The 27,345-nt window shown below is 41.2% G+C and overlaps 1 protein-coding gene across 1 annotated transcript in view; it reads right to left on the reverse strand.

Annotated features, from left to right (window-relative positions):
• DNAH14 (dynein axonemal heavy chain 14) overlaps positions 1 to 27,345 on the reverse strand; it is a 2,550,346-nt gene that overhangs the window by 975,444 nt on the left and 1,547,557 nt on the right. The window contains 3 exon segments of the mRNA XM_044060213.1: positions 11,832 to 11,852; positions 20,713 to 20,737; positions 24,598 to 24,765. Of these exon segments, the coding sequence (XP_043916148.1) occupies positions 11,832 to 11,852; positions 20,713 to 20,737; positions 24,598 to 24,765 (214 nt within the window).

Consider the following 27,345-nt stretch of genomic DNA (forward strand, 5'->3'; position numbering starts at 1 on the left):
AATGTTTGGGTAGTTGTAATCTCCTCATATAATGGTGTTTGATAGGATCTTTATATTTTCCACTGTTCTCAGGAATACTGAGTGAGGTTCCTGAGACAAGGTAGGTGATCTGTAGCAGGCTACAATCTGATAAGCAGCTTTGCCCAATGTTAGTTGCACTTGCATGGTCTCCAAGGCCTCATGCTGTGCCACTAACCTGAAGGTGTGGGTATCCATAAGGTAAATGGATACACCCCTTCTTTTGTATTTCACTCATGATTTTGGGGCCGTAGATCAGAGGAATTGTGAGTGTTTTACATGGAGCATGTCCAACAGCTCTGTGTTTGACATAGCTTTGTATGTTAGGCAGATATCACCATTGAGTAGGCGATATGTGAGAGAGTACAGCTGGAGCATTTTGAGATGGTCTGTGTATGGCATGTAATTCAGGCCACTAATGCTCTTTGTGAGGTATTGCTGTAGGCTTTCCAGTTGTTGTACATGTCTTGTGAGGTACATAGCAAAAGGGGCATTGCACTCCATTATGGATCTAGTAAGTGATGAGAAGAGGGGAACAATGTCCTCTTCTATTCTGCATGAGACACCTTTTGTGATGAGGTGTGCCACATAGAAGGATTTCCTGACTACTGTGGGGATGTGATTATCACAGGTGTGTCCACTGTCCACCTGTGACCCAAGGTCTCTTATCTCACTTTCAGTGTTAAGTATACTACCACCTACGTTATAGTTCATGGCTACAGAGTTTTTACCAAAGGGGATGATAATGCACTCCATCTGGAGCATTTCTCCCCGGGCCTCTGCTGAAAACAGGCTCTATGGAACCTAGTCAGACATTCCCGGTCAACAAATGTTAAATAAATAAATAAATTTTTGGCATTGAGCTTGAGCCCATGGTTTTGACACCAGCCATCTGTCTTAGTGAGGCCCTTTTGTAGGATGTCCACATCTTTAGTATTTACAATTATGGCTCCTAGTTTGCAGTCATCTGGAAACTTCATTAGCCACAGACCTTCCATGTTAAAGTTTACTTCAGGGAAGTAGATACAAAACAGGACAGGACAAGGACTGGGCCCTGTGGTACTGCACTCGTCACTGGTCCAAAGTCATACTTGGAGTCTGCTGTTTTCACAGTGTGTGTTCTGTCAGTAAGCCAGTTGGCAACTCATCTTGTGACATAGCAATTTATACCTAGTTTAGTGGGTTTATCTATAATTCCAGAGTGTGGGATGGTGTTGAAAGCCGTGGCAAGATCTACATAGGCTGTGCAAAACACCTTACCCTTGTCTACGGTTCTGGTGACTGCTTCAATGTCATCTATCAGGTTTCGGAGACATGATCTGCATTTTACAAACCCAACATGGTTGTGGTCCAGAGTTTGGAGATTACCAATGTCTTTTTTTATAACTTGTATGATGATACATTCCATGGCCTTGCAGAACAGGCTCATCAGGCTAATGGGGCGCTAGTTCCTGGGGTACATGGTGTCTCCACCCTTGTGTAGTGGGATAACCATCGCTCTGCACAATTCAGCAGGCACAAAGCCTGAGGTGAGGCTATGACTGAACATGGTACGTCGGTGTGGTGCCTGTTCATTCTGTAGTTTGTGTAGAACACAGCCTGGGAAGTTATCTGGTCCCATGGATGCTGTGATACCGGCTTTGGAGAGTGTTTTTTACCTGTGCAGCCGTGATGACAGCAACTTTGCAGTCTTCCATTATAGAGATATGCTCTTTCATGGGTGAGAGGGGGGTAAGGTTAACACTGATCCTATCTGCAGGATGTTGGCAATATCTGTTGGGTCTGTATATTTAGTGCCATTGAGCTGTAACTCAGAACAAATCTGAGTGTTGCCATGACATGGACCTGTCTGTTAGGCACAGATCTCCTGAGTAGACAGTATGCAACAGAGTACAGATTGAGTTAAATTCAGTCTTGTTGCATGGGGCAACTGTTTGAGGCCAGTAATCCTCTTGTTGAGGTACTTCATTGGTCTTTCCAGCTGCTGAAGGTGCCTAGTCAGATTCATCGCAGGTGTGTTGTGGTACTCTCTGATGGGTCTGATGACTGATGAGTAAAGGGAACCTCCTTTGACCTACATGCAAAGACCTTGGCAGTTTGTGGGAACACATAGCATGATTTTCTGACCACTTTGTGAATGTGTTTCTGGAAGTACAGATGACTATCCACATTTGTCCATAGATCCCTTATTATCACCTCCATATTTAGGGTGTTGGCACCTATGTGGTATTTGTATAACTGTAGCTCAAGGACTTACTTTTGACACCACATCTGTCTGACTGAGACCCTTTTAAGGATGCCTCTGTTGTCCCAAACATCGATTATGACAACTTTTTGGCAGTCATCCACAAACAAACTTTGCTAAACATAGCCCTCGTGTGTTTGACTGTATTTCTGAAAAGTATACACCAGACAGGAGGGGTCCCAGGACTGAGCTATGGGGGACAGCAGTTGTTACCAGCTTGTACAGGAGACCTCAATTCTTACCTTGTGTGATTTATCTGTGCCCCAGTTGGCAATCCATCAGATGACAGACATATTTATGCACAGGTTGTTGACTTTGTGGATATGACATGTGTCTGGGATGTTGGCAAAGGGCTTTTCAAGGTCAATGTGGGACGTGTGTAGCTCATTTCATTGATGTATGTCCTGGGTGACTGCCTTGTAAACAGTCTAGCAGGTTTGGGAACCATGATCTGCCCATGACCAAACCGTAATTGGTAGGGTTGGGTGTTTGTAGGCTCCCAATAGCTCTGTTTATGAGTTCCATCATGATGGACTCCATGGCCTTGCAGATCAGGCTTAATAGGCTTATAAGACAATAGTTCTCATGTTCTGTTGTGCACCAACACTTGTGGAGTGTGTCAAACGTTGCTGTAACACATTCAACAGTTTCATATCCTGTACAGAGGGTGAGTCTCAACAGACTGTTCAGGTGCAGGCTCTGTTTGTTCTGGAGTTCACTTATGACACAACTAGGGAAACAATGTAATCCCATAGACACTGTGTTTTCAGGTTTGGAAGGAGCTGTTTACCCATTCTATATGTGATATCTGTGCTTTCGCAGTCTCCAGGTATGATAATAGGGCCTTTTGTCAGTGAGAGGGTGGTATGCATGTATGGGCCTGTCTGACAGGATGTTGGCAATGTCAGTCATTTACAGTTTGCACTGACTCAGGACATATATGAGTGTACATTGCTATTTATGACATAGCGGAAGGAAGCATCATGGTTCTCTATGGACTCCTTCACAGATTCTTTTGCCAGAACATGGATTGGATAATATTTGGAGTGCACATTGTTTGTTGATGATACTGATTGCAGGTTTATTGATCTTCTTTGCTTTTTCACTTTCTGTGAACAACTTAAGTACTTGTGGTACATAGTTTGATTATGACAGGGTTCCAATATATTATATGTGTCTGTTTTCATATAACTGTATGCACAAGGCAGGATTGGTGAATAGTGACAGGTTCCTGGGGTGAAACATGCAACTGCTAGATATGTGTGGCCCACTGCTGTACTCAGACATGGCCTAAGTGTGTGAGCATGCCCAGTATGACCTTTCAGTATGTTGTTGTCTAACATTTGCTTCGTTTATTGAAGTGTGTGAGCATGCCCAGTATGACCTTTCACTGTTTTGCTGAATGAAATCCACTACATTTGTTGAAGTGTATGAGCACGCCCGGTGTACACATTTATACTATATGTGTGTGGAAAATCAAGTTGTACTTTTACTGCAGGGCTCACCTTTGTGTCATAACTCAACAGTGATCATTCTGTGCCTGGAGGGCTTCCATGAGATACTTTGCATAGACTTATCAACATTTCTACATACAGGGGGGACAGCTATTCTTTGTACATTTCTACCCGGGGGCACACCTGATTGTTACTGTGGGTGTACATAGGATGAGGGGTTCACCTGACACTTATACACATTTGCTAGGCCTGCATTGCTATGTAAGGTACACCATTTCAGTCTCTACTGTTGCCTATCGTACTGGCTTGAGGCATACTACTGTACTACAGGTCTTAGCATCCAATGTCATGTATATTAGATTGCGACTTCATAGCTTACCCAACCCACATCACACCACCTGGCCTGCTGTTCTCTGTCTGCATAGGCCTGTGGGGGAGGTTACCCATATGCCTCTTTATGGTCATTATACTGCATTTCTTTGTGTTTGCATTAATGTACAATTGTCCTGCTGTGTCTGTGCCAGTGTAATGCTGTCATGGATTAGTGGTTCAGTACTGTGACTATAGTGCACAGTATCCTGGGTTCAAGCCCTGTCACTGCTTTTTATTTTCATGCTGGGCAGTCCAGACTGCTTAAGGAACAGTACAGCAAATATGACCATGTTTACCTGACTTTGCTCAACTTTGCCCGACCTTGCACAACATTGCTCAACGTTGCCCGACGTTGCGCTAGTTAGCGCAGGCAATTTTGTTTACATATACAAAATAGTGGTAAAAGCTGCTTAGCACTGCTTTATATTGCTTAAAACATGGCAATCATGCCTCAGGTGGTGTTGCAGGGCTGCCTATGTCGGATGCACATAGTACACTCCCTATACATGTTTGAAAACAGGTAGTGTCAAGTTAGGCATCCCTTTTATTTTATGTGCGAATCAGAGAGAGGTATAATTTCCAGGGTTCCTACTGAGCCAGTGTATGTGCTATGCGTTGCCTCTTTGCCAAGGCCAAGGCATACTGGGCACGCCTCCTTCTGCCTACTGGGGCAGGCTCAGGTTGTTCCTCCTCAGAGTCACACTGTGCCTGTGATGGCGTTGGCAATGGTGGGGGGCTGTTTGGCCCAGCCCCATGCTGTTCCTGCTGCAGCTGTTTTCACAGGATCATATTGTGTAGCATGGCACATACCATGACAATTTGGGTACATGTAGTTGGTGAGTACTGCAAGGCTCCACCAGATGTGTCCAGGCACTGGAACCATGACTTGAACATCCCAAACACACGCTCGATTACATTTCGTGTTTGTGCGTGTGCCTCATTATGGAGTTCTTGTTCAGGTGTGTGTGCATTTCTGATGGATGTCATCAGCCACGGCTCCAGTGCGTATCCAGCATCCCCCACTAGGTGACCGTCAGGGATGTCCCCATTGGCAAATGTCTGGTACAGCTGCGTCAGATGCCAGATATGGGAATCGTGGTAGCTTCCAGGGTAGCCAGCACACACATTCAGTATTATGCCCTGGGCATCGCACACAACCTGGCAGTTGATGGAGAGGAAGCCCTTGCGGTTGATGTAGGCCCTACCCCGCTCACTGGCTGGTGCTTTGATGTGTATGTGCATGCAGTCAATTGCACCCACTACCTCAGGGTATTCCGCTATTTGCTGGAAGAGACGCATATTGCTGGCCAATGCCTCACGGAAATTGGGGAACTATACATGATCACTGACATGTACTGACATGGCCTTCAGGAACTGGTGCAGTACCCTGGATGCTGATGCCTGTGAAATCCCCATCATATCACCAGTTGGTCTCTGGAAGGTACCTGTTGCTAGTATTCTTAGGCCAACACATACCTTGGTTTCCACTGGGATGGGTTCCCCTCTGTTGGTTCTGTGTGTGAGGCATGGCCTGCACAGCTCAACAATTTGTTGCAGGAGGTCTATGTCCACTCTATAGCGCTCCACTATCTCCAGCTCATGTTGCCCCTGGTAGGTTACCCTGGGTCTGTACACTCTCTCCTCACTGTGGGTTGCTCAGCAGCATTCACAATGGCACCACCATCAGCATTTTGCACATGTTGCCTTATAATAGCAATGGCAGCCCCTAACATTTTTTTTGTCTGAGTTAAGCTTTTTAAGTTTTCACTCTCTTTGTATACTGCAGTGTTGCAGTGTTTCTGAGAAAAACACAGGGGAATGTTGTTTGCAGAGTTTTAAGTGCTGGGCTGGGCTGGGCTAGTGTACTGCCTATGTAATTGGCTGATTCTGATTAATTTCACCTGACAGCTCTGCTAGTTCTCCTTGGTTAACTTCCTACTACTTCTTTTCCTTCCTTTTCCCTTTCTGTTTCCACAGGGGGCAGCGCCGCGCAAACACACGCAAACATACGCACACCAGTGCACACGTGCGCACACAGGCTTACACAGGCTTAGGCGGGTGCACACAGGCTTAGACGGGTTTACAGGCGTGCACACGGTGTAAGCACATTTGCAAGAAAATTCAGTGATATCCATGGTGTACACCTTCGGTTTCTGAGTTTCAGTTAAGACAACTGTAGACACGCCTCTTCCAATCCTGAGTAACTCACAGCAAACACAAGCCACTCTGCTCCAATAAGCTTACAGTCTTTCATACATACCCCCTCATGATGTCACCTATCTTCTACTCTACTACTCCCCTACTCCTACACTTACACTCTAGGGACATGGCTCACATGCCAGGGAAAATTGGGATTCACTATCCTTATCCTCATTTGCATAGGATTGCCTACTAATGCTTGGTTACATCTCTCAAACTGAGCTTCCCCCCTTAGCAACCACTACTCAGTAGCCATGTTGTCTTCAGCCTGCCATTCACCTGCATGGCAGAAGAATATTTTTTAACAGGAATGCCTATTTTTTTTATTTACTGGTTTTTAAAACGTTGCACGTTTGCGCGGCGCTGCTCTATGCTTAAACATCGGAGATCGGGGAAAAAAATGGATTTTTATTAATTTTCAGCAGATCAAAATGCCAATGGCCTTATATTTGGCCATTGGCATGCTTCCTCAGCTGGATGCATCCTTTATTTAGAGCTGTCATAGCTCCATTTTGCTATTTGCAGAATGGTACTCCGTTACCAACGGAGTACATTTCTGAAAATAACTCTACTCTTCCATGGACAGGTTAGTGCTTCCTGAATCGCAAAATTTACCTAATTTGCATAGCTTTCAGCAGCAAATGAGGTAATTTGCATAACATAACACTGTCCGTGCAAGATTAGTTTTAAGATCTCTCATGCACGCCCCTGCCGGCTGTTGCTGGATCGCTTGGCAGAAATATTGTCTGTCTGCCGGCTTACACTACTCTTAGACTCCGTACAAGCAGAATGTACTCATATTAAAGGTTTCTGGTATATAGCTGTCAAACATTTTTCTGTGATGAATTATGCAATTTAAATATGATGACTTCAGATTCATCTATATTATTACTCTGTATGTTAAACACTGTACACTTCACCAAGAGATTTATCCTGTTCCATTTTGTTTTTATTACCTTTACTTGAATTTAACTAGATTTATTTACTTACTATCTGACTGACTAATTGAGTCACAATTTGGTTGATTGTTAAGTATTCTGCTTCAGTTTGTACTGAAATGTGCTGCAGACTGCAAAAAATATGCTTAAGCACTATGAAATGTTTCTACCCATAACTGCATCATCAGAAAGCGGGATCAGATGACATGTATTAAGGAAGTAATTGGAGAGATACTCAGTAAACAGAAACACAACTTTTTCAATAAACTTGACAAGGATTATTTCACTGATATAACTAAAATAAAAAACAAGATGAAATTATAATTACAGTAAAAGGAAGTGGTAAAAACACTTTGTACATTATCTTTAACCAGTAATTTACTGTCTCCTTTTTGTGGTTGTTGCTAGATAGACTAAAGTATTTTTTCCTATGAATTTGCAGATTTTATTCACTTTGGTTTTGAAGGACATGGGTTAGGTCTATACACAGCCCTAGATATTTGTACAAAAGATCCTTTTGGTGGGGCTATGTTTGTGTAAGGGGATTGGTGGTAGTATATTTTGTACAACAAGGTTTTTATGAGTACCTAGAAGTCTGAATTTAATTTTAGACATGTTGATAGTAGGACAGCACAGTGGTGTAGTGGTTAGTGTTGTCGCCTCACAGCAAGAGGTTCTCTGGTTTAATTCTCGGCTGGGGTGCCTTTTGTGTGGAATCTGCATGCACTTCCTGTGTTCGTGTGGCTTTCCTTCCACTTTCCTCCCACACTCCAAAGACATGCAGTAAACTGACGTGAGTGTGTGCATGCAAGTGTGTGGTGACCCTCTGGGGGGAAGCAGGACTATTCGACCCCAGACTGTTAGCCCCCTGGACGGTTTGACCCCAATGCATTTCTATACAATTTCATGTTTGCATTTATATGTATTGTATATGTGATTTTTTAGTGGACAGTTCGACCCAGGACTATTTGACCCCAGACTGTTTGACCCCAAATATATTCTAGTAAGTACTTTATCATTATGTTATTATTTAATCAATTATTCAATAAATACACTGTTACTTTTTCATTATAAATATATTTTATTTTTTTTTTCATTTAATCATTACATTGGTTAGTATAAATATAACACATAAACTTTTAACATTTAATAACTAGTGTTATGTTTTAACATATTATAATTAGTGTTACATGTTAACATATTCTTTTTTTTTTTTAATTAAACACATTTTTTTGAGATGTACCCATGGTGTCAGTCATTTTTATTGAATCGTCTGGTGGCGAATCAGCGGGGTCAAAACATCATGTACCGTTGATAAACGCTTTGCTAACATTTAGGGAAGCAAGAAATCTTGACTGAATTCCTGACAAACTCTGATATGGCTGTTTCATGTACCCTGTTAGAGGAGTATCAGAGTCCTTTGTCAAACAAACATATGATGCTCCAACACAGTCAACAGAAGAGTTAACTTTTGGTGTAGGTTCTGTTCCATGCCCATACAGTGAAATGCATTTAATTTTCCTTGCAGGTTTTCCTGGTGAACAAATTCCATGACAATCTGAGAATACTGATGACTTTTCTTTAAGTACAAGTGGTTGCTACCTACATTAAGAACTGGAAATGGCATGCAGACAGTTTAAAAGTATGAAGGTCCATTAAAGGTTTGCAGGAAGGGTGGTATAGCAACTTCTTGAAGTGAAGGAGCTGTAATTATTATTTTTATAGTTCATAGTTTCCATTCATTTTTTTCTTTATCTACTATATCTGTCTTTACTGCATGAGAATGTTGAACGGAAACTATGAACTAGTCCCCTGATTCCATTTATTGTTTTTTCTTGTTTTTTACGCAGTACATCTCTGTTTCTTTTTTTGTAATGTTTTGTTCAGGTCCAACTGCCCGGGGATGAATAGATCAGGGGCAAATTGTCCAGGGGTGAATCGGCAGGGTCAAAATATCATGTACCCCTCTGGGGAGGGTTGGGCCTCGGGCTAGCAACCTAACTCCGTAAAACCTGAACCTGCTACAGAAACGAGTGCTGAATGGTGCTTGTTGCCCGATGTGCTGTATGCATGGGAGCGGATCCAGGATCCAGGATGTTGAAAGTACATTTTAGGGAAGTTAACCATCACTAGAGATGGTCCAAGCCAACAGAAAGGTCTTCACAGATGCTCAGACAGAGAGATGATGTTAAATCTCCAGCAGAAAAAAAATCTCCAAAATAGTATTAAGAAAAACATGGCATTAAACAAAAAACAATAAGACAGAACAGGAAAGAAGATAAAGAAGAGCCCTCTTGTATAATAAGGTTGAAACAGATTTTATTCAATAAAAATAAAATAAAATGACAGTCTTTCTGATCAAACAACATGCAGTTCATGGCCTTCTTCAGCTGAATAAAGTCTTTATAAATGTTGGCATACTGTTGCTTAGTGGAGCAGTATAGCAGGTTGTGGCACAGAGAAGACAGATATTTGATGACAGTATATTGGAAATGTTTTTACCGAAGAAGGAGAATAATATAGGCTTTCTGTTTAGTTAGAAGCACAGGTAAAGAACTTGTTAAAGGCAAAGAATACTCATGCTGAAAAACCCACCTACATAAAATTATTTTGTCTCTTACCTGTCCAATAAGAGATGTGCTTATGATGTGTTATCAATTATCTTTAGCAAGCTTTTTATGTTGAATTACTCACGTCTCATTGTACAATGCATTTCTTTCTGTAATATACTGTACATATACTCTTATTTCCATAACCATAGCCATTTTTGCTTCATGAACATTGTAAATATGCTCCTTTCATCAGTATAGCATTTTCTTACTCATTGTATTTCACTTAATTATGTTTTGCTTTGACCCTGATCAGCCCAGGTCATGGATGAAATGCCCACTTACCTTGTTATCAAATTGCAATAAACAAATTTAAAATTATTCTCTCTCTCATGTGTCTGACTCCTAATGGGTAGATGAAAGGAAAAACATTTGTCTGAACATCACTATTACTACACAAATGTGATAGCATGTTACAGATTTATTGATTACCTAGTTTTTGTAGGTCATCTTACTTTAGATAAACTGGAACAGTATTTTAGCATACTAGAATGTAATATATTAGTTTTTAAATGTGAGTCATCTGATACTTTTATTAATTTTTTGGATGTATGCCTGTTTGCAAAGAGAGGTAAGCAGATTTTATCTAAACTTTATAAGAAAGCAGCAGCAGAGAATGTCCTACATGGTGATAGTTATAATCAAGTTCTGGTACAGCTTGTTAGTCAAATTTAGAACAGAAGCTGCTGTTAAAAATGGATTATTTTTAAGGAATATGAAATACTACATGGTAACTACACAAATCAATCAGAAGAGGTTAGAACAGATTGGGAAGAGAGACTGGAAAGGCAATTTAGGAATGAGCAATGGCAGGACATCTGTATTGGAGATACAGAGTCCAGAAGGGTTAGGATTTCTGCTTGGAAGTACTTGCATGGGTATTTTTATACCACAGGCAGACTTCAGACATTTTTTTTCTTCAGGTAAACAGTAAATGCTGGTGGTATGATAGGAAAGAGAGACGTAAATGGAAAAGTATTTTTGGGGAGTGCAATGAGTTGGCAGATTTTAAAAACTCACTATAGAGTACTCTGTCAGAAATGTTAGGGGAGCAAATGGTTGTAACTAAGGAAATGATTCTTCTGAACTGGGAAACAAGATCTGAATGGCCTAGACATACTAAGGGCTTATGATTAAATACAACTGGGTACCAAAAAACAATTACTAGAAAATGGATATCAAAACCTAAACCAACTGTAACTGAAGCACTGAATATTGTAAAGGAGATAAAAGAATAGATGGTGGGTTCTTTAGAAAACGGAAGGAGCAAATTACACAAAAATAAATGGAATCTGTGGGAACAATACATATAGTATAATGTTCATGGGGAGAGGTGAGGGTAAAAATGACATAGGGTTGAATCACCATAAGAGCTTGCAAATCAAGATATAATTCTTGCTGAGGTCAAATAAATAAGTAAAACTGTTTTTCATGTTAAAAACCTCAAGTTAGCCAGGTTAGCTGGTTCAAATGGAGCAAGTGTTAACTTCTCTAACATGAAATTAAGATTCCAAGTGGGGGGACCACCAGTTTTCATGGAGGCCTCTTATAAAAAATCCCTGTCAAAAACATTTTGACATGAGACTTGAAAAGAGGAGGATCCATGGGCTGACATGTTGAAATGGCCAATAAATGAACCTTGATAGAGGAATAACAACGTCCACAGGATTTTAACTCAAACAAATATTGTAAAACTAGAGAACAACTTGACCTAAATGGGTGTTAGTTATGTTGTTGGCACCAACTAGAAAACCTTTTCCATTTGATAATATATGTTTTTCTAGTAGCAAGCTTTCTTGTCTCCATTAGTGCCTGCTGCACGCCCTCAGTAAACAGGTGCTTAAAAGGCATTCAGACCCTATCAACCAGGCAGTCAATTGAATTTGATTGATGATGAGGTGTTCCAAACACCCCATGATCTTATATGAGTAGATCCAGGCTACGAGGAAGCTTATGGTAATTGCCCCTGGTCATTTCCAAAAGAAAGGAGATCCACAGTTGCCTGGGCCAGATGGGACTCACCACAATGATCCTGGGGGATATCTTCTGAATCTTCACAAGTACTCTGCACATTAATGGAAGGGTGGAAAAGCATACAGGAACATTCCTGTTCAAGGAAAAGGAAAGGGATGCATTTTCAAGGGCATCTTGCATGGAGTACTGGAAAAATATCTTGCCAGTTGATTGTTCAGAGATGAGGCAAAGACGTCTACTGTACATGACGATCTTTCCACAGATGGATGAAATCTTGGAAGACCCTCTGATCTAATTTCCATTCATGAGGGTCTGCCCTGGTCCTGCTCAGCTAGTCTGCCAGGCAGTTTTGTTCTTTTGCTCTGACAGAATGCAGGATGTCTGTAGAGTGAGATTGTGCTGTGAGACTATATTTATAAGTTACATACTCACAATAACTTGGCATCTGTGTTGATCATTTTCATTCTTTCTCACCAATGGGTTCAGATCCAATCCTCGGATCCGATTTGGACACATGCACAAGAGTTCGGATCCTGCTCTTGAGCTCCTCCCTCTACCCATAATGCTCTATTCTATCCCCAACACCTCAGACTGAGTTTGCTGCCTAATCTCCCACTATATAAAAGAGATACAGTAGGTATAGACATGAGAAAAGTCAGGGCTCAAACCTGAAACTGAATAGTTCCAATACAGTGTAACAGATACTTCTAGGAGTGACAAGGATGGGGATGGATTGGAGGGAAGGTGAGGAAGAATGCAAATGGACAATACAGATGCCAAGTTATGGTGAGTACATAACTTATGAATCCGATGTTGCCCTTTTCATTCTTCTTCACCAATGGGACAGAGGTCCCAGCTACATAGCCCATAGGAGGCCCTCATGGAAGGCCATGCTAGAGCACTGTTGAACCAAAAGAAACTCTGCTTCTAGAGATATTGTCTAATTTGTAATGTGTAACAAAAGTATGAGACTTTGACCAAGTGGTTGCAGCACAAATATCATCAATGGAAGTCCTTGACCAAAAAGCAGATGAAGCAGCCATAGACTGAGTGGAGTGAGCTCTAGGAGTTGTGGAAAATCTAGTCCTTTTTGAGAATAAACCTATGAAATGCAATCAGTAATCCATTTGGCTAGTGTAATTTTAGATACTGCCTGACCCAAGTGATTAGGGGGAAAAAGATACAAACAGCTGATTGGACTTCCTGAACTGCTTTGTCCTGTGAAGATAAAAATCTAATTGCCTGTGCATATCAAGGAGGTGAAGCATGTATTCTCCCTTACTCAAATTCTGGAAAGAAGACTGGTAATTGTATGGATTGGTTAATGTTATTTCCCATTGCCACTTTAGGAAGAAAGGAAGGGTTGGTCCACAGAGACACCCTGCCCTTATGAAAAATAATGTAAGCAGGCTTAGCTGATAGGGCCTGGAGCTCAGAAAGAAGCTCATAAATTCTTTTTTTTGAAGTTATAACTACTAAGAAGATCATTTTCCAAGAAAGAAACTTCATATTGCATTTGGTTCAAAGGGTTTTGGAATTGATCCCTGAAAGACCACAGTAAGGACCCAAGGAGGAGAAGGGTCCTTTATTGGGGATCTGAGGAGAAACACACCCTTCATGAAGGCTCTAGACAATCTGGATGAAGCCAGAGAAAAAGATTTGTTTCCACAATGGATATTAGAAACTGCTGCCAAATGAAGCTTAATTGTAGAAAAACTAGCTCAGTCTTTAAAAAGAGTTGTTAGAAAGAAAAGAATGGCTGAAGATGGTGCTGAAAAAGGGTCATTATTCTGGTTGGAGGCCCAAATAGAAAATCTTTTCCATTCGCATCTGCAGACTTTCTTGGTAGACACCTTCTGGGAGGCCAAGATAATCTCATGGACGGGGGAAGCAAGACTGGACTGTCTAACTAGTACTGGAAGTGCAGAAACAATGTTGTTAACTGAGGGCATGGAGACTGGGGTGCTGAATTCTCGATGGATGAGACAGGAGATCCTGAGTGGGTTCCAGTTTCCATGGAGGATATCTTAAGTGAGACTGTAGGAAGGGGAACCAGATCTATCAAGGCCAGAATGGGGCAATGAGGATGACTGAGCTCTTCAGCCTGTTTGCTTTCTGTAAGAACTTTGGAATCAGATGAAGAGGAAAATAGGCATACAGGAGACCCGGGGACCAGTCATGAAACAGAGCTTCTCTCTGAATCCCCTGGAGGGGGGATCAGAGCGAAGTACTTGCTGCACTTGTTGTTGAGGGGTGAAGCAAATAGCTTGCAGCAAGACTGGCCCTAGCGGCTGAAGATCATATTACCTACTGATTGATTGAAAGACCACTCGTGATGAATCAGAATGGATCTACTCAGCCTGTCTGCTAGTGCACTGGTTTACCCCAGGATGTGCATTGCAATGAGAAAGTGGTCTGAGGTGATCACCCATTCCCAAACACTCATGGCCTCTCTGCACAGAGGATAAAATCGGGTTCTTCCTTGCTTGTTGATGTACCAGACTACTGAAATATTGTCTGTTTGAATTGCAATAATCTCTAGAGACAGAACTTCTTCAAATGCTTGCAGTGGTATAAGGTCTGCTCTCATCAATAGAACATTGATATGCAACTGAGTCTCCCAAGGGGACCTAGTGCGTTGGACCATCTTTCCCAAGAAATGCTCCCCTCAACCCAGTTGGGAAGCATCCATGGTCACTGTGGCAACTGAGGCAGAAGGGTGAACAGTCTGCCCAAAAATAGGTTGCTGGACTGAATCCACCAATGAATATGACATTTGCAGATTGGAATGAGTTTTATGGGAAATGATACTGATAAAGCATGGACCTCTCTACTGCCAAGGTCCACTGAAAGATTCTCAGAAAAAATCATGCTAGAGGGACTAGAAGTACGGCAGCCTACAGCGACACCAGAGCTTATAGTAATAATCTTGCTGGCGGAGACAAGTGATATAGTATAGACTAAACCTGATGTCTCAAAGATGTGATGCGATGAAGTGGTAAGGATGCCACCTGAGTTGTAGTATCCAAGAGAGTCCCTATAAAATCTGGGGTCTCTACCAGGACTAGGTTTGACTTGGCATGGTTTATTGAGCTGCCTAAAGTGTTGGAAACCTGTAGCAAGTAGTCCCTGGCTTGTAAAGTTGATGCTTGGATGGGGAGGTGAGAAGCCAATCATCGAAACATGGAAACACCTGGAATCTCTTGACTCTCAAGTGAGCTACTAGTGCTACTACTGCCATGCATTTGATAAGTACCCTGGGAGCTGTGGTGAGTGTGATGCCCATGCACTGGCCCAGTAATCAAGGAGCATCAATCCTCACCACTAGCACCAGTGAGAGGCGTCGATATTGGGAGGATAACAAGTACACACACAGTAAAGTACAATTTCCTTTAAAGGCACACAGAGATCACAGTCAGTCTGGGGCTGGTTTTCCCTTTCCTCTCCAGAGCCCCAATAAGACTCCCCACTGGCACAGCTATACGGTACAGATCTCAGCTGGGTGGTCAAGCCAAAACCTCCACCACCCTCTCTGTCCAACCAGTGTTTCATGTCCCTGCTCAAATAGCTGACACACACACTTTGAGATATGAATTATATACAAACACACAAACACTCCTGGGGAAGTCTGACACAGGTTCTCCGGCTATGCCCCCTTTCTGTCCAGACTATAAGGTAGTACCGACTGCCACCAACCACTACTATCAGCTACTATAAAGGTCCTTACCAAAGGGTGTCTAATTTTACTGTGCAATATTATTATCATCCAATTAGTAAGTGTGACGAACAGCAAGGCTATTGGAGTAGCTTTGTACAGTATCACCAAATACATGCAAGTAGGAGTAGTTTTGTACAGTATCACCAAATACATGCAAGTACTCTAGAGCTTAAATTATGTCTATACAAAACAGCCTGAGTTGAATGTTTTAAAAATATTTAATAATAAATAATAAAAGCACCAGACAATACTTATTACTTCAACACAATTACATTACAGAGTTTAGAAATCACAGGAAAATACTTTAAAACAACATTGTAGGATAGTCTAACATAAATATAGAAAACAGCTAGACTAATCTGGCTATATTCCTAGCTATCCATCCAAGACAAGAAACAAAATGCTGTTCTTTCTTTCTGAGATGGCCCTTGAATTAATAACACACAGTACTGCTGAGTCATTTCAGATTACATCATTCTTGACACTTCCCAGGCTCACAGAACTTAAAATTTATCATGTTTATGTTAGGAATACTTATCTCTCAGATGCTGACAGTTCTCTCTTTGAAGCTTGCCTGAGCTGGATGTCGTAAAACAATTACCTCAGAAACCTAGTAATTATTTGTGTCTTAAGACAATAGAAAGAATTTCCTAGCCCAGACATCCTGTCTCTTAGCTTGAGATAAACTGGCTTTATAACATGTCGTAAAATTCTTTATTTATCAGCTTATTTTCTTAAGAGTTTGCCAGTTAACTCTGTATGTCTGAGTTTTCTACCATGAAATCATACATTACATAGGCATAGAGTTTACAGACATTTCTTCTTCCTTCCAGCAGCGTGCACTGTGGTTACATTTCTGAAGTTCAGCACATAACAGTTTTCTTACATTTATAAAACAAGCCTGTGGATCATATTAATATTTACAATGACATAGAATTATTTACAAAATTCTATCTAGCTGGGCTGGCAGCCCCTCAGTTTTTCACAGTGAGTCTAAAGGGCAATGCTCTGAATTGGCAAAGACTGGCCCCCCAGCCAAAAGTGTAGATGTCTCTTGGATCATCTGTCTATTTTATGTGATAGTATGCATACTGTAGATCTATACAGCACATCCAGTCATCCTTGCACAGAAGAGGCAGGATGGACTGAACTGTAACCATGCAGAACTTCATCTTCTTTACATACTGGTTCAACTTGCTTAGATCCAAAATGGGTCTTAGGGTCCCTGATTCCTTTGCCACTAAAAAGAAACATGAGTAAGTTCTGAATCCTATTTGGTAGGTTGGCAGCTCCTGGATGACTCTTTTCTGTAGCAGTTTTTGAATTTCTTGTATAGCATCTTTCCTGGGAGGAACATCCAGAGGTTTCCTCGTTTGGAGAGGAAGATGAAAGGAAAATGGTATATAGTAACTTCTAGATATGATTCTTAGCACCCATGAATTTTTTGTGATATCTGTCCAGGCATCTAGGTGCAAAGAGAAATGACCCCCCCCCCACTGCCTCCAGAGATGGACAATTGGGTAGTGCTTTAGAAACACAGATAGGGCCTATTGGAAAAAGAATCTTTGAAGCCTTAGTTCTGCAGGCCCCTCCATTAAAATTTCCTCCTCTGCCTCTGGAGGAATTATCCCTGCACAAATCCTGGAAGGGTACCTAAAATTTTCGAAACCACATAGTCTTATCATCACATTGATTTCTAGAGAAGGTCTGTTGAAGAGTAGAAAACTTGATTCCTATGGCAGACAGAGTCATTCTCTCTTGTTTGCTGTGGGTAAGCGTGTCTTTAACTGATGGCCTAAGCAAGGAAGTGCCATTAAAGGGGGCATTGACAAAGAACATCTTGAAAAGCTCTGCAAAATTGCCCAGCTATAACCATGCATGTCTCCTTATGGCTATGGCTATGCCTGAAATGGCTGCTCGTGCGGTACCTTCTGCTGCATGGGAGATCAACCTCATTGATGCATTAGAAATGGACAGAAGAGTAGCCAGTTGAGAGGAAGTCTTTTTGAAATCTTCCAAGTACATGGACTCCAAGAGAGAGCATTTGATAATTCTTTAGTCAAATCCCTCTGTAGCTGAGTGAAGTGTGCCATGTAGTTTTACAACCTCAGTGTGAATGTAGCTGAGGCAAACACTTGCTTTCCACATCTGTCCATTCCTCTGGACTCCCTCTTCTGTGGATGGACAGAAGAGTTCTGTTCAGCTAGCTCCTTCTTGGTGGCTGCTGTCTCCACCATAGCATCAACCAGTTCTCCCTTGCTCCAGTGGGGAATAGTACCAGGAGGGATCATAAATGTGTCTGGTTGCTTGGGAATAGGTTCAACAGTCTCTGGTTCCTTCCAAGCCCAGCAGGAAACCAAGTCAATCAGTTCATCCACTGGGGTGTCACCCAAGACATAGATGGTCCAGAATGGAAAGCCTCCAGAAACACTGATTCTTCAGGAGAAGGAGATTGAGAAGACCAGCCACCCTTCTGTTTGATGATCTTAAGGATATCTCCAAAGGAGATGCCATCAGGTGGTGATCTGGGGGATCCTTCTTCTTCATCAAAATCAGTGTCTTCTGTGAGAGACTCTGTGGGTGACTCTACGTGTCTCCTCTTACATTTCCTCTTTCAAGGAACCTCCTCCATGGGGTGTTCGGGAGAGGTATCAGAAAAGGTGGGAAATTCATCTAGAGGAACTGTCTGGAGACTTCCTGGAACTGGCTGTCCCTGTGGAATAGGTCTGATGGGCTCAGAGCTCAGAATCAAATATGGGACAAAGGTAGAATCTGAGACAAGACATGGTGGCTCCCTGTGAAGAGAAAAAAGCCCTTTCTACCACCTTGAATGACAAAGAACCAGGGGACCCCCCTCCTGGAGCTAAACCCTCTGACAAAAGTAGGTCAGAGTCATCCCCGGATCTGACCCTCAAGGGCAGAATCAGATCTGAGCTGTCCAGGGCCGAGACTCTGAGAAGAAGGGATCTGACAAATTTGGAGTCTAATCTAGCCCCTCTGACCTGGTGCCAACCTCTCAGATCTGAGACCTACTCTGATCCAAGGGTATCAGAGCAGAACCAGTCAAGGACACTACTGGAGTCGAAGAAGGTACTTTCCTTGGATCCGATGCAGAACTTCTTGGGGATCACACATCCTGGGACTCCAAAACCACCAGCTGGATCAGAGAAGGAGAGAGAATGGACTTTTCAGGTGCACTCACAGATCCAGGAGGGGAAGGAGCTGGCAGGACCCCATCTGGATCTGAGTGCTGAGAAATTTCTGCACCATCCTATTCACATCTGCCTCTGACAAACTCCTAGAAGATCTGGAAGATGCTGTGGATGAGGGTCTAGACTGTTTCTTTGGAGTCTGACAAAAGTTGAGTTAGCAGAGAAGGTGATACAGGTTTAAGTGTGTACTCTGGTGTACAGCCTCTGCAGCTTGAAGTAGATCTCTGATCCAAGGAATTAGAATCCAAAAATGAAGTAGATGGCAAGTGTGACATGACAATAGGATACAAACCTTTTGGGTCCAATAAAGCTTTCAATCCCAGGACGGGCCAAGAGGTTTCTGATCCAAAGTGGTCACAAGACTTTTCTAATCTTGTCCAGTGGCTCTGAAGAAGCCCTCGGGAACTTCTGAGGAGATCTCTTCCTGACCGATGAAACTGATTTGGGTGTTTTTGAGGGGGTTTGAACCCCAGAAGAAGCAGGAAGCAACCCTTTTAAAATCAGTTTATTATGCCTGTCTGATCACACCCAGGGATTAAAGGTGGCGCAAATGGCAAAAGCTAAGTCAAGATGCTCAGGACCTAGGCAATACACACACTTCTTGAGGGCATCTGAGTTTAGGATAGTTTGCCCACAAGAAGTGCACTTTTAAATCCAGTTGGTTTCTCTCACATAGCCAAGGAGAATACCACAGAGATAAGGGAGAAACAAGAGCAATAGTATAAACAGCAACTACTTGTAACTTCTTTTGAAAGAAAATAGCCTAATAAAGAAAAAAAGAAAAATATACCAGCTATGGTATAACAGGAATATTTAAAAGGTAAGGAAAAGGTACAAGCAATGGTATGAAGACTATTGGAAACTGAGTAGAAAGTTAAGAAAAGATACAGGAAAAAATCCTAACACCAGAGACAACTAAGAGGGAAGACAGAGGTAGAAAAACTACAATATTTTAGAAGGATTTACCTAAATAAACTAGTAAATATTATCAGAAAAATACTGCTTGCAATGCTTGAGATCAGAACCTACATCTAACCACAATGGCACCAAACGAAATCTGAGGTACTGGGGATAGAATAGAGTATTATGGGTAGAGGGAGGAGCTTGAGAGCTGGAGCCAAAGTCCTGTCTACGCAGAACCCACGGGTGAGGAAGAATGAAAAGGACAACATCAGATCCCAAACTAACATGGCTAGTCTGGAAAAAGGGGAAACCTGGTTCCCCATTGCCTGTTAATGTATCACATGACTGTAGTATTGTCTGTAACTACTTCAAGAGATCCTGAAGACCAAAGATGGTTAAGGAGTTGAGTGCCTTGATCAGGGCAAGCATGTCCTTGATATTTATGTGCTTGTATCTGTCCTTGGTGTCCCACACCCCTGTGCTTTCATCCCCCTGAAACTTCTACCCAACCAAAGTCCAAGGCATCTGTGGTGACTGACTGCTTTGGAGCAGGGAGAGAGAAGGGAGACCTGGATTTAAGGATATCTGTTGTCTCTACCAAATGATTTATCTTCTGAAACCCCCCAGCACTGGATCTGAAATGATAAAGGGTGTTGGTGCTTGGACCAAAGAGTTTTCAGATGCCACTGTATCTTTCTCATGTGGAGTCTTGCCAGGGGTATCATGAGAATCATAGGCTGCATGAGAACCAAAATCCTGAGGTATTCCCTTGCAGTGATACACATCTGAGTGAAAAACCGTATAAATAGATTGATACAGATATATTTTTTCCTGTGGAAGAAAAGCTCTTTGAACCTAAGTGTCTAGTTGACATCTGAAGAACCAATCCCATGTGCAGGAGTCAAGAAAGACTTTTGAATATTCTCTTGAAATCCCAGCTTGTGTAAGAGATCTCTCACCCAAGAGACAGAGAGGTTCATGACACTTTGAAAAAGAATCTACAAAGATAAGGAAGTCATCTAAATATGAAAAAAAAATTGGATACCCTGTAGACTGCAATGAGGTATAACTGGAGATAGACACGCTGGGAACACTCTTGGTGCAGTGGATAATCCAAAGGGTAAGGAACAGAACTGATAATTTGATCAAGACACACAAAACCTTAAAAACATCTGAAATCTAAATAAACAGGAATGTGATGATAACCATCTTTTAAGTCTAATGTTACCAGGAAACTTGAAAGATGAAGAAGAGGTGACAGGTTGTGAAGTGACATCATTTTGAATTAGGGCATTATCACAGACAGGTTTAGGAAAGAAAGATCCAGAATTGGTCTTTAAACATTTTATTTCCTTGGCACTAAGAACATCCTTGAATAAAAACCCTTCTCCTCCTCTGAAGGAAGAACTGGCTCTATCATTGCTTGGAACAGTATTTAATGATGAACCAATGGAAAAAAAAAGAGTCTGATCTGGAGGATGAAGAATGACCCCCTGGAAAGGCAGAATTTCTCCCACTGCCATTTGTAACCTTGAGGAATGATTTTCTGAACCTATATGTCTGAAGCTATCTGTTGCCAAAGAAAAAAATGGAGATTCATGTTTTCTGGAAGAAAAATAAAAGGGAAACAGGCTGGAAGGAGGTCACAAGGTCTCGTGAACAGTCATTCAGACTTCATGGACTGTCCTTGGGTTTGGGAGCTCCAAGACCTCTTCCTGGACCCCTCTTGGCAATTCTTCTTGAACATCTGTTTACCTGTATTTTCTTGAGGCTGTTTATTCTTGTTTTTACCAAAACAGAATGAGGAGAAAGAAAATGCCTTGGAAAAATTGAAAAAGGAGGGCTGCAAAATTTTAGAGATTTCCTGGATCAGCTTGTTTCTTTCTTCACACTTTTTGATCCCCTCTGCAATAGAATGGCCAAAGACTAAATCTCTTTCCAAGGGTGAATTTAAAATCTCATTTATGACATAATTTGAAAGGTTCTGAAAATGCAGCCATGCAAACCTCTTCAAAACAGTACCAGTAGCCATAGTCATAGAATAAGTAACAACAGTCATTCACACACTGTAAACAATGATTAGTGACCTATGCAATAGAAGAAACTAAGTTATTTAAAGCAGATTTATTTTTCCTCACAAGGAGAAGCTGCAGATAAAACATTCCTCAAATTTTCACAATTAGTCTGAACAAACTATAACATATGAGCCAGACAATTCAAAATTTGAAAATCAAAGTTGAAGAAGTACACACTTTTTCCATATGTATCAGTAAGAGCAGGATTGGAAGTGACTAGGTGCTTAGCAGCAGTGAGATCAAGTAGAGTTGCTCAGTTTGACCCTTTTGTATAAAATGTTAAAAGACTGAGGAACGTTATACTTTCTTTCTTTTAGGGACAGCTGGCTGACTGTCAGGAAAATTACAGACAGTAATACATACATCCTCTAAAGCAGACAGAACAGGAGAAATGAGTGTAGAATCTGGAAAATCCTTTAAGAACTCATATTATTTTCTGAGGGACTCTCCCACTGAAAACACTGGCACATTTTAGCAGTATTCTCAGAGAAAGAGGAACCCCCACAGGGAGAAACAAAAATCCGATCTCTCCTCTGAGTCTGAATCAGAAATCAGAGGGAAAAACTGTATCCATCCCTGAATCTTCCTGTTCAGATTCAGAATTCTGATTCTCTTCTGGAAAAGATATATGTCTCTTTCTTTTACCAGAAACTACTTAGCAAGAAGGCTCAGTAGCCTGAATTAAACCCTGAGCCAGATCCAGTAAACTACTCCTATCCAAAGAAATTTAAGAAGTTGTTATATGCCTGGTTTTCCATTTCTTTTTGACTGGAAAAATAGTGCCAGTCGTGTTACTAATAGCCACAGCAGCTTCCCCACAGATGGGTACAGTATTCTGATAAAGCAAGGGAAACCTCCCCTTTTTGCTCTCCCAATACTGACAAAACTGTCTCTCCTTTGCCGACTAACAGGACCCCAACAACAGCAGAGGATGTGGCTAATCCCCAGTCCATAGTGGCTGTAGGTGCTATACCCGAGGGTCCTGATGTAAAAGATGAGTGGTCTGAGGTACAGCAAATAGTCATAGCAGAGTCACCCACATGCGACTGAGGCAATTTTCTAGCCTGCTGTGGAGGGAAAGGCTGTTAGCTTATTTTTTTCTTTTTGTGGCTGGAAGAGGAACCAACTGTGGGACCTGTAATCTGTTCCATGGTCAAACCTACATGCTGCCTCTTACCAGAAGAATACAAGTATCAAGTGCCAGTAAACACTAGCAGTCTATAAATGTCACTTTCTTGACAGACAAAAACAGGTAAATGCACTTTAAAGCATGATACCAGATCCACAAAAGTAAAATAAAGACAATTTTTCCACAGAATTTATTTTCAATTACTTTACGCCACTTTTAAACTGACAGGAAGAATAAGCGTTTAGTTTAAAAGTACATTGCAGACTCATGACAGCCTGTTGAAACACAATACTCTTAGCTTTAAAATAACTTTCCTGAACAGAAAAGTGATAAAAACATCAACAAAAATAAGAAAATTTAAGTTTTTTTTTTCGCCAAAGGGAACCTATCTGTCCAGCAAAGGAACAGCACAAGCCAAATATCAACCTCAAAAGACTCAGAGGAGTGTACTCTTTGGCAGCAGTAAAGCTCTAAAGGGCTTCAGGTCCAGACTTGTCTTTTAGTCAGTTCATCTCAAGTTGCTTGACAGTTTGGATGGGTGGAAGGTGCCTTGAAGCTTTGGAAGCTGGCTGGCTGTTATCTCCAAGGCAGGATATAACCCGCATTGCTAAGGCTACTGCAGCAGTGATCAATATGATGAACATCAATGTATGCAAAGTACGTTTATTCAGCACAGCAAAAGGACTATTGTGGTTCCTTCAGAATGAAAGGATCACTCTGAACTGAATTTTCTGACTCTAATAAAATCATTCATTAAAATCAAAAAATGACATACCTATTATGTTTTACATTGGAGTGAAGATCTTTCTGAGTTACAGACCATGCAATATCAATGATTTCAAAAAGGTGAAAAGATATGAAAAGTATCATGCAATAATGTTTGATTTCACCAACTTATGCAATTCAATCAGCAAGATGAAGTCTGAAAAAATAAGCGAGATGACAAGTTATGTTAGCAATGTGAATTCTTATGTTAAAATGCTTAAGAGTTCTCCCTGAAGAAGAACCTATCAAGTACATAAAACATCATTTATTATCTGGTTACTGTTTCATAAGTTTATTGCAGTTCCTCCTTTAAATGGTACTTGGATGAACAGGCTTCTTTATATCTAGCTTGCAAATAAATAATTCACTTTGTAGGGCAGCATAGTAGCAGTGGTGCAGAAGTTAGCACTGATGCCTCTCGCTGCTTGGTTTTCTTTCAGTTCCTGCCTGGAGTTTATTCTTTATGGTATCTGCATGTCCTTCTTGTGAGGGTTGTGATTTGAGGCTACAGCTTCCATTTACATTCCAATGACATGGATAGTTAAAATGGCAATGAACAGACTGTCTGTAAGCATTTGTATATGTGTCTCATAATGGACCGGCATCCCATCAGCATTATTCCCTGCCTTACACAATTTGTTTACTGAGAGACTCCATCTCCCTACAACCCTGTAAAGGATAAAGCAGGTATTATAAATAAATGAATGGATGAATCACTTTGTTAACTATTATTAATTCTGCATTCAGACTTTTCCTGCCTCAAAAAATATACAGCAGATTTATGCCCTTACAGAGTTATCTGCAGTATGTTTGGGATTGCCTAGGAGGTTAACCTCATAATTTCAGAAATCCTCACTTACATGCAATACAGTGCAGTACAATGAAAAGGAATACAAAAAGGAACCATAACAGAAGATACAAATAACTAATGTTTTACAGAATTGTCAGTGTATTCAAGATATAAAGCACTTACCATGTTTAGATACTGTTGCAGTGGGTTTATAAGGCTCACTAAGAATGTGATACAGATTCCTACTAGAGATGAACTGGTTCCACTGGTCAATGTTTGAGCTCAGTGAAGAACAAAGAAGGGAGAATGTTTTTAGGTGACTGCTGATATACTGGCATTGCTGCCACATAGTATCTGTAAGCCACTGCAAAGGAGATCCTTGATTATGTAGAGTCTCAACACCTATAGGATAATACAAATTAGAATGAAAAATGTAAGAATGTGAACAACAAATAAATATACCATTCTAACAAAATACTATGCTTTCCTGGGCATGCAAGATTTATAGCTACAATGCTCTATTCTCGGCTTGTTTTCCATTTGTATCATACCATTTTAAAGCCCTGTCCTTGTCAGCTAAGGTCCACATCTAGCTCACATCGAGATATGGCTACATTGGGGTATTTCATCAAAGAATGTCTACAGCTAAGTTTATCTATTTCTTCATTTGCTCAGAAGGTTAATAAGCTGATCCCAAATGGACCAGTTTCAATTACGACTTGGGTATACCTTAAAAATGTTTACAAATGGTAGTTATGTACTTACCATAATGTTGGATCCTTTCATCCTCACCCATCCTATACGACTGCTGGATCTTTGGATCACTTGTATCCAAACTAGCAAAACTAGTGATCCAGTCTCAAGCTCCTTTAAATCTTTGCCTCTCCTTAACACATGAGTGTGTGAAACTACTTCAGATTATGTTTGCTAGCTCTTAACATATCACTCTGAATGGAAACTACTATCCTTCAGATCCTTCATAACGACAATTTGGAAGGGGGGAGAAGGGAGGGTTGTTGAAGTGAACAGACAAGGATGAAAAGATCCAGAATTATGGTTAAGCACATAGCTACTGTATCCTATTCATACTGTCCATCTGATCTAACTGATGGGTCAAAACCCCCAACCACAGACAAACTTGGGTAGTATCATGACAGGAGACCTTTGAGGATAGACCTTAAAACTGCACCGAATTTGTCATGTTTGGAAAAGGTACACAACTTAGACCAAGTTGCTGCATCACAAATATCAACTGAAGAATTCCTAAAGAGGGCTATAGATGTAATAACAGACCTTGTAGCAGGAGCCTTTGGTCTGCATGATAAGGGGCACGTGTGGCAAGAGTAGATAAATGAGATGTTGTTAGAAAGCCACCTGGACAGAGTGACTTTAGAGACTTTTGAAACATGTTTTATAATTAGCAAAGAACACAAATGAGTTGAGAATACTTCTTAACATACCTAGTTCTGTGGAGATAAAATCTCAGCTGCCTATGGACATCTACGGTGTGGAGAATGTAGTTTACTTTGTTGGTATGGTTAAGGAAAAAATGCTGGAAGATGTATGGGTTCATTCACATTTGCATCTGAAGCCACTTTAGGAGGAACAGAAGGGTTAGCATGTAATGAAACACTGTCCTTGTGAAAAACCAAATAACTAGAAACTGAAGACAAGGAATGTAACTTTAAGACTCTTCTGGATGAGGTTGTAGCAACCAAAAAACAAGGTTTTCCAAGACAAAAAGTTCAGACAAAATGGAAGGGGATGGTTCATATGGTGGCTTTGTTAATGCTGCCAAAACAAAATTAAGGTCCTTTGTTTGTCTAATGGGCGATCCAAGGAGAAAAACTCCCTTCAGAAAAGCTTTGCAGAATCTGTCAGAAGCAAAGAACAAGCATCAAAACCTAAATGAAAATAAGTGATTGCAAATAACTGTACCTGTATAGTGGAAAACTGAAACCTGAATCAAATAAGCTTGCAAGGAAATGCTAAATTTCAGTTAACATCACAGTAGAAGGGTCAATGTTTTGAGTAGCTGCTCAAACTGCAAAGAACTTGCTGTTGTAAATCTTTTGCGCAGACTCCTGGGAGGCTGATGGGATTCAGACAAGAAGGGTTATTTGCTATCAAAGGAATTGGACAAACTATGCAGTTAGTTTGAGATTGCAGTATTTATAGTAAAATTTGCTTGCTGTAAGAATTTGTGTATTAGAGTAGATGCTGATAAACATAAAGTAGCCCAGAAAGTTATTGTCTGACTATAGCATCCCTTGGAGTCTGTTCATCAAGATGGATGAAGGCAAATAAATTGCTGCACTTGGTGCTGGATAAGGATGCAAAGAAATTGAAGCACATTTTCCCCCAGCTGCTGCATATAGTCTCTGCTGCTGCTGGATTATCAGACCACTCACGAGCCATCAGAACAGATCTGTTGAGGCTTTTGCCAGACAGACAGATAGACTTCATGAGAAGGTGTTTTGCAGTAAGAAAGCTTTGTGAAGCAATCACTCATTGCCACTCTCTCATGGCTTCTCAGCACAAAGGGTAGGACCTGGTACCCCCATGTGTTTTAATGTAGCAAACCACCTTCATGCTGCCAGTTTGAATGGAAATTACTCCCAGAGGTAAGCAGTTATGAAGTTCAGGCAACATGAGGAATATTGCTTGCATTTCTAAGACATTGATTTGAAGGTTGGCCTTGTAAATATTCCAGATACCTTTGACCATCCTTACCTGATAATGCCCCAACCTCAAAAAGGAGGCATCCATAGTGACCACACTACAGGGCCTACCCAAAACTATGTGCAGGGAAGTGAGCCATTATAGTAACTGTTCCTTGCACCTGTTGGTAATTGTGATTGGGGTGGATAGAAGATCTGTGTGCTGAGACCACTGAACTCTGAGCAGCAGTTGAAGCATCCTCATTTCAAAATGAGCAAACTGA

Source organism: Protopterus annectens, chromosome 1.part2 (genome assembly GCF_019279795.1).
Source record: "Protopterus annectens isolate FY-2018-M chromosome 1.part2, PAN1.0, whole genome shotgun sequence".
NCBI lineage: Eukaryota > Metazoa > Chordata > Ceratodontiformes > Protopteridae > Protopterus > Protopterus annectens.